This window comes from Mus musculus, chromosome 6 (genome assembly GCF_000001635.26).
Source record: "Mus musculus strain C57BL/6J chromosome 6, GRCm38.p6 C57BL/6J".
Lineage (NCBI taxonomy): Eukaryota > Metazoa > Chordata > Mammalia > Rodentia > Muridae > Mus > Mus musculus.
This window is the reverse complement of record NC_000072.6, coordinates 41,948,110-41,956,591: the sequence shown is the minus strand read 5'-3', so window position 1 is coordinate 41,956,591 and position 8,482 is coordinate 41,948,110. Positions and strand designations below refer to the sequence as shown.

The window sequence follows — 8,482 nt, the reverse complement described above, 5'->3', positions numbered from 1 at the left end:
TAAATAATAAACCTCCACAGGCAGTACATCATGTTTCCGGGATCCCTTATATCAAACTTATACTTGGCATCACTCTAGATGCTGAATTTTCCTTACGTCAAGAAAATTAAAGTCATAATATGTAAAATAAGTGGACATTCAAATGCATATGCTCTGAATCTTTTTCTGAACAGTAGGTGAAAAGATAGTTATGAATCAGATAATTGAGCAGCACAGATGGATGTAGTGAATTGTCATGGTAAAAGAACTTGAAATCTCTTACATTTCTACTTTGATTTTTTTAGTGTTTCTCTGGAAACTGTTGCTTATCCTGACTTGAGTATTTTTTTCTTTTATGCTAAGTGTCAAGAACCAGTTCTGATCTCATTCATTAGAATTTAAATGCTTATTACATAACTGTCATAATTGTGTCCTGGAAAAAAACAGTGTTAATTAAACCTTTGGCCATAAGGCAAATAGGGTAGCAATCCATGGGGAAAAGATGCAAATAGTTCACTTTGAAGATGTAGAAGTTTATTTATCTCACTGATATTTTTCAGGGTTAATTTTTTACGGCAACCTATATTTTACTACAGAAATTGATAGAAAAGATTATGTATTCCCTCAGGTGGTTTGGTGCCATGGATCTATGGGGGACATCTAGTTCTTGGTGTTACAAGGATTTCACCTGTAACCGTCTCAACATAAGAAGTTACTGGAAATATGTTTTCACCATCAGGACATATCTCCTTAGCTGAAACAACTTCTGCTTTGCCTTGTAAAACAGTATTTGCTACAGGAAAGAAAGTATAAGTATTAAATCATGAACTCCACATGGTTTCATCCAAACCCACTTCTGGATTTAGTGTACTCTAATTCTTAGCCCTATATGCAAAGTATGGTTGCTGTTTGAACTCCCTTCCCTTAGCTTTAGTATCATTTGTCCCTCATTTCCTTTCAGTTTGGCTTCTTGTCAGTAGAAAGTCATTTCCTCCATTTCTTCCTGCTACAACATGCTTTCTTTTATTTTCTTCCCACTCTGACTCATCCTGACATTCACTCTTATACAAATTATTGCCACTTACCAAAGACTTGAATATCCCAGAAGTAGTTGTTTACAGTACAAATGCAAGCAGTGTAAGTTGCTTTAGCAGAAAGATATTTGATGTTCGGATTGTCCTCAATACTGATTTTCACCTAAGGAAATAAAGTGGGGAAGGGTTAAATGGTGTCAATATAGAAAATGCAGCCTGGTATTGATCATTATGGAAAATAAGCAATTCACAGAGCATTATAGGAATGGAGGAGTATTTCCTTTTAGCTGTATATACTGGATGCTTAGCATATTTTTGTGACTTATGGGTCAAATTCAAATTTAGCTCCATTCAGTGTAAGAAGGAAAACCACTGATTCTTGTTGTTGTTGTTGCTGCTATTACAATGAATGACTGAAATTCAAAAGGTTTTCTTAGAACTTATAAGATATTACATGTTTCTATCTAATGGAATGAAGCTGCATGTGTGTCTGTTTGTTTTGTATTTTGGGGGTGGGGCAGCTGGGCATGTTTACCTCCAGTGGCCGTCCAAATGATGGACAGCTCCTTGGCCCTTTGTTTATAACTCAGACCATAGACATTTACACAGACCCCAGGTGCAGCAGAACCACAGACTTGGACGTAGCTCTTAACAGCACCCAGGTCCAGGAACTCACCATGGCTTCCTCATATGTGCCTGCTCCTCACCACCATTGAGTCTCCAGTTTGTGGGATAGATTACTAAGTGCTTTATTTCTGTAACTTAAGGACAACAAAGAATATTGTTGCATATATTTAGGACAGCAGTAGTTTTTCATCTAGTCTGAGGGTGAAGATATCCAAATCAGAGTCAAAAGGGAGTGAAAAAACCTTTCAAGAACCAAGAAGCGGTTTTTTTTCATTTGCAACAGTTTTATTTACTTATTTTATGTATATGAGTACACTGTTGCTCTCTACAGACACATCAGAAAATGGTATTGGATCCCATTACAGATGGTTGTAAGCCACCATGTGGCTTTAAGGGAAGAGACAAAATGTTTCTACTCTGCTGTGGTGAAATGAGTATAAAAAAGGTTAATAAACAGACCATAGTTTATAACTCATACTCTCTGACTTTAGTTACCCAGCTTTAAGATATAGTATATGTTACACTGACATTTTTCCTATAATTATATGATGAAAATATTGATACCTGTATCATTTCATGAGTTTCTCAGTCTTTGTGCTTTCTGAGTCAAAGGTATTATTTTAGAATTTAAACAACATGTTTATTATACAAATAAAACAACCCGTGCTTGAAAATTACTGGATGCCTAGTACTTAGGCATTGTATTTCATCAGTCCAAGGATATGAATCTTTTAGTCAATGGTCAGATGTAAGAAATTACTTCAAAATGGGTTAAGAAATCTGTGTTAAAAAACTGAAAACTGAGAACTTTAGGGTATCTGACAACACCAGAGCCAAAAGTATTTCTAGCATCATTTTTGTTTGAGTATTAGGGACAGTTTGCAAAATTTCATTTGATATGTAAATATTTTAAGTCTTCTTCCTCTTCCTTTAACTTTGTTGTTTGTGAACCTTAAATAAGTTGTAGAATTGGGTCTGTGTTTCATTGATTCCTTGCAATTTTTAGTTTCTTTTACATGAAGTTTAGGAAATTGGGGAGGTTTATGTCATGAACAAGCAGGAGATGAATAGTTGGAAACAATTGAAGAAGAAAGGAGACCTAGGAATAAAGGTGGAGAGAATGTGTATCTCTACTTATTGGGGGCAAAGTAAGCTCTCACACTGAGGGACAGTGCACAGTCCCCTCTCTTCTATATTTCTTGTACCTGCCAAAAGCGTGTTGATCTGTATCTTCATGAATCTCCATCATTAATTCATGGCGTAGAATCAAGAGGTGAGTGGAGAGAAGACTGTAAGTCCATCGTGTTTCCTTTTCACTGCTATTCAATCATATTTATCTTTGATTCATTGGCATTTTTCTTGATTTTTCACTTACCCCGTAATTTTTAACTCTAAAATTTTATCTAGGTTCTTTTTGAAGTTGCTTATCCCTGTCTCACCATTATCCTTCACAACCCTATCACTTTACTTTTAGAATAAAATTTGTAACACATACATTTAAAACACAATTTCACTTAGCTTAAAATCTATGTACACAGAAAACATAAAAGGGTAACATTTAGCATAATATCAAATCACTGCAATGTCTTAACTATAATACTTCGCTTTCATGTTACCTCTCAATTATTCACTTACCACCATGCATTTATCCACGTTATTTGTAACTGTGAGTGTTACTGCAAATTCATTTGCCTTGTTCATTGAAGAAACTTTCAAATTTAGTGAAAGCAGATTGTTCCTGTATCAGTAGAAAAACAGAAACATAAAATCAAAACAAAAAGTCGGACTCCGGTGGGTGTTCTTGTATGAACAGTCAGATAGAGCTCCAGAGGCCAAGTATCAGGGAGATGCTTGAGAAGTTCAACCCTTTCCTCTGGAAGGACTTTGCATGTGAGTTCCAAAGTATTCCATGTTTCTAGCCAACACGCACACATCCAACACGATGAAGCAAATGAAGACCAGAATAGAAGGTTGCAGTCCTAGTCACCGCGTGTGGGAAGCTGGGCTGGCAAAGATACATTCTCTTTTCTGTCACCATTCATAATTCCAGGTTAGAGACTTCTGACTTTACAGTTTACCTTGGTGTACTCACCTTTTTGTTTTCCTTCTACAATTATCTAAAAATTCTCCAAAGTTCTCTTCCTTTTAAAAACAGAACTTGAAGAAGAATAGTATATGCCTAGAGTCTGCTAAATCAAACACGTGGATGAACACGTCTTTACTGTAATAATTGGTTCACCTCAATATTTTCTATTCACTTCACTGGTCTTTTAGGTCTAAATTAGGGGACATCAAAACCTCTAATTGGCAAAAGTTGGATGATAAAATGATCTTGATATCATTGCCCTAGTTTCTCAGTTTTCTGCTTCTCTTCAGAAATGTTTTTCCATAGCAGGTAAAATTTTCTCATCCAAACTTCTATGGATTCTTTATCATTTGATAGCTTCTTTTTCCCCTCATGATCCTGTGGACTGGTAACGGACTCTGATTTCTCCATGTACATCAGTGTTTTCCTATTTTCAAAACTCAAAAAATCAAATACATACCATTTTCTCCTTATATGAATTGGAATCTGATATTATTTCTTTCCCACTTTGTTATAGACTTAGGCAACAGATTTATCACATAAGAAATCTTACACAAAGAAATGGGTCTAAAAAGAGCAGGATACACTATAATGCTCCTGAATTTCTTTCTTTTGTTTAAAAAAAATCTACTCCAGGTATGGTCAACAGTGTCCAGCCTACTGGAGTTGACGAAGACATATCATTCATTGAACAATTTAGATAATTTTTCTATAGAGAATTTATTAGTTTTTTTTTGTTATATGAGACAAGATATTCCACTCCATCAACTGGGAGTCTTGAACATTCAGTTCTTTGCTTTCACACATCAACTTTAGAATTAGAGTTGAATTATATCTTGTCCATAACTTATCCCAAAAATATGGGACAAGCTCACCTCTCATATTGTCATGTTGATGAAAGTGATGATTATAATCTATATAGACACCACAGTTTGAACAAAGTCTTTTAATTATCTCCCAGCCATTAGTATCAGGACATAGGCTTGAGAAGCTATGTAATGTCCCACAGTGTAGAAAATCAATAGCAGAACCACAAATTGCAAGAATGCAATATGTTCCCCCTTTAAGTAGGAACATATTTCTCAGAAGGTGGTGAAGAAAATGTAGTACCTTACCTATTATCCTGACCAGAGGCAATCTCCAGAATTAAGCACAGAATCAGGAAGTGTGTAACAGCTTGGGGCTGGGAGAGAATTTGAAGAGAAGCCATGCTGTAAGAGTTGACACTTGTGAGCCTTGGCCGTCTGAAACCCAGATGTCCCCTTTTATTTGCAGCAGGAAGACAGTGAAACAGATGGGCAGGTCTAGTCAGTTAATGGCATAATATGTTATGATCCCTCCCACTACCATCCTGTTTGTTCTTCTGTAACAAGGGTGAGTATCCAGCTGGAACCTCAGAATGGATTATATTTAATAAGAAATGGGATTTTCTCCTCTTTCAGTATGAGATTAGAAAATTCTTGGATTATTAGGATAGACCCAGTTCTAATTATTTTAAGCAACATCTGTTCTTAACCTGATCTTACTGTGGAGAAATGTAAACTTCAACCACCTCTCTTTTTCTTCTGGATACCATGCCTCACCTCCCTGATAACTCAGAGAACACAAACTCAAAAATATTCTGCAGTTGATTAATGACTCAGCATATTGTTATTACTCAATTCCCCAATAATTAGGGTTCTTAGGTATAGTGATCTTTTGCAGGAAATGATGGCCATTCTTTACATACAGAGAATGTTTCTGGAAAATTCAAGGCATATATTCAAGTCACAAGTCATATGTGACTAGGGTATACATATATAGTTGATATGATTTTAACCATATTATCAGAAAGATCTTGGATACCTTCACTTCGTGTGTGTCTCAGTCAGGGTTTCTGTTCCTGCACAAAACATTATGACTAAGAAGCAAGTTTGGGGGGAAAGGTTTTATTCAGGTTACACTTCCACATTGCTGTTCATCACCAAAGAAAGTCAGAACAGGAACTCACATAGGGCAGGAACTTAGAGGCAGGATGGGTGCCAAAGCCATGGAGGAATGCTGCTTATTAGCTTGCTTCCCCTGGCTTGCTCAGCTTGCTTGCTTATAGAACCCAAGACTGCTAGCCCAGGGATGGCACCACCCACAGTGGTCTAGGCCACCCTCACTTGATAATTGTGCAAATGCCTTACAGCTGGATCTCATGGAGGCATTTCCTCAAGGAAGGTTCCTTTCTTTGTGATAACTCCAGCTTGTATCAAACTGACACACAAAACTGGCCAGTACCGTGTATACTGGTTCTTCATGACACTTAGGTTTACAGTAACTATGTAGGATGACAAATTCAGAAACTTCCAGGAAACTTCTTGTCATCCTAGTTCTATGTTCTCTAACTTCAGTTACTGCTCAGCTTGCTTTGTCCTCATGTGTATAGAGGACAGCTGTGGGTAAACGTGCCAGACTTCATTTTCAAAGAGAAACCATTGTCACTTCCATTGAACTGCAAGATAATACACAAGCTGATGAAAGTCTTAGAGAGTTAGTGTAACCAAAGGATTCATGGTTTTGCCTACTTACTATTGAAGTAGGAGATATTGATGGATGGCAAGATGCTATCTAAGAGTAGATGGATTAGATAGCTTAGAATTCAGCATGTTTCTCCTTGAGATATAGTGCCAAAGTTAAAAGATCTAGAGATGTTTTATTGTGTCAGGTGGCATGTGTTCCATATACTATTTATTTTATTAATGTTGGCTTTGGACTAGGAGTGGCTACTGTCAAACACCAGATGCCATGCTGCCCTAGGTGGATTTTTCCCTCTTGAATAAACCTGTTAAATGAACTATCTCACTTCTCCTTCCCATACATTCATTTGTTATGTAAATATTTTAAGTCTCCTTCCTCATTCCTTTAACTTTATTGTTTGTGAACCTTAAATAAGCCATAGAGTTAGGTCTATGTTTCATTGATTTCTTGTAAATTTTAAAGTTTCTTTTGCATGAAGTTCAGGAAACTGGGGAGGTTTATGTCATGAACAAGCAGGTTCAGGAGTTAGATCCTGGGAAAAAGTACCAGGAGATCAAAAGATATAGAGGATGGAAGATAGAAAAGGTAACCAGCATGGGATTAGAAGGTCTTGCAAAAGCTACTTTATACTAAGCAACATTATTATGAAATAGATCATCTTATATACTTTTTTCTGGCAGGGAAATATTGATGAAGTCAGCAGAAATCATCATTTAATGGGAGGAAATCAGAAAGAAGCTATTCAAACAGTGTTGTCCCAAGGAAACACAGAATATCTTAAGAACATTATAGAATGTGCCTTGGGACACAGCTATAGTACCCTTTAATCCAAAGAGTTGGGTTCTCAAGATTCCTGTATATACATCAAGGCCTCATGGAAGTGTTCCCAAAGCCCTGCCAAGTATGTTCCTGGTTTTGAGAAGGAGGTATGTTCCTTCCTGGTACAACAGGGCCTCAGAGAAAGCTCAGACTTGCTCTCAACAACAGATAAGATAAATTAACTGAAGGTGAAATATAATCAAAGTGTGATATGTAATTATATAGAAAAATCTGTCACCTTATTGATCCTCAGTAACTATTCTTCATTAAAGACAAATAATAGCTTAACTAACCTCTAAGCATATCAGCATATCATAAGGGACAGAATATGGGGAAAGAGAACTAAAATTAAAGATTATTAGGAGTAGTAAGGAAACTTACTATAGTCAAAGCTCTGTAAAGTATATATAAAAGTGAAAGCATTCCAAATCGAATACAACAATAATTGGGGAGTCAGAGCCCAAATGTTCATCTATTGTTATCAAATGAAGATTCCTTTACCAGCATTGGGTTAAAGACAATTGATTTGTTGGCCTAAGAAATCCAAACAACTCAGGCTGTTGCCAAAACTATAGGTTGTTCCTTAAAATCTGTCAATGAATCCCAAAGTCCTATTGCTAAGGACAATGCTTACACAACTCATTTAACATGGAGAAGTCAAGCTGGGACCTACATAGAGATTTCACACCTAGTTTCCTACAGAGAATTGCTGTTCAGCTATCAAAGGACAAATGTAAACATCAAACCAGCCATAAACCATTTTTCCTACAGTGGAGTCCTGCCAACAAAATATGTTAATGTGATGGTGACACATAGCTTGTCAGAATAACTACCCAATATCAGATTTGACTTAAGTCTATGACTTCCATGAGATAGAACTGGACATAAGTGAACAAGAACCTGACACTGTATATAATAGCCAAGGAACTTAGAAAAAAACTAAATATTACTGATCTAAAATTAACAAAAAATAAAATGTAGCAATAAAGTGATTTCTAATGACACCCTGTTACACTCAAAGATAAGTAAACTTACTCAGACATTATTTAAGATGAAAACACATTCATGAAAACAAATACAGAGACCCACAGCAATGTAATCTGCAGTGAGTTAGAGAACTTGGAACACTCTGGCCTAAAACATATGCCTCTATGTAACCACTCCCTTTAGGATTCAAGGAACTCTGCAGAGGAGGAGACAGAAAGAGTGTAAGTGTTGGAGGGGACAGAAGACACCAACAAAACAAGACCTTCTAAATCAGCAGGATCAAAGCTCCTATGAACTCAGAGATACATAAGCAATATGCTCAGGGCCTGAGTGAGTCTGCACCAGGTCTTCTGTGTGTATATTATGGCTTCTAGTTTAGTGTTTTAATCGCATTTAATAGTGATTAGTAGGATTTAATAGTGATTTAATCAAATTGAATAGGATA

General features: G+C 36.4%; 1 protein-coding gene across 1 annotated transcript; it reads right to left on the bottom strand.

The window, feature by feature from the left end:
* Positions 1-493: 493 nt before the first annotated feature.
* On the bottom strand, positions 494-4,964 carry Sval1 (seminal vesicle antigen-like 1). The gene is made up of 4 exons (NM_027832.3): positions 4,842-4,964; positions 3,276-3,378; positions 1,065-1,176; positions 494-772 (listed from the first exon to the last, which is right to left on the bottom strand). Exons 1-4 carry the CDS (start codon positions 4,934-4,936, stop codon positions 627-629), a joined length of 456 nt encoding a protein of 151 aa, NP_082108.1. The 5' UTR covers positions 4,937-4,964; the 3' UTR covers positions 494-626.
* Positions 4,965-8,482: the final 3,518 nt, after the last annotated feature.

What these genes read in the sequence shown, in the direction of transcription:
- Sval1 (NM_027832.3), bottom strand. Translation starts at nt 4,936, where the DNA reads ATGGCTTCTCTTCAAATTCTCTCCCAGCCCCAAGCTGTTACACACTTC. An exon ending in ACGTGGATAAATGCATGGTG is followed by an intron (nt 1,177 to 3,275) that starts GTAAGTGAATAA and finishes TTATTTCCTTAG; the next exon opens with GTGAAAATCAGTATTGAGGA. An exon ending in CTGGGATATTCAAGTCTTTG is followed by an intron (nt 773 to 1,064) that starts GTAAGTGGCAAT and finishes TCTTTCCTGTAG; the next exon opens with CAAATACTGTTTTACAAGGC.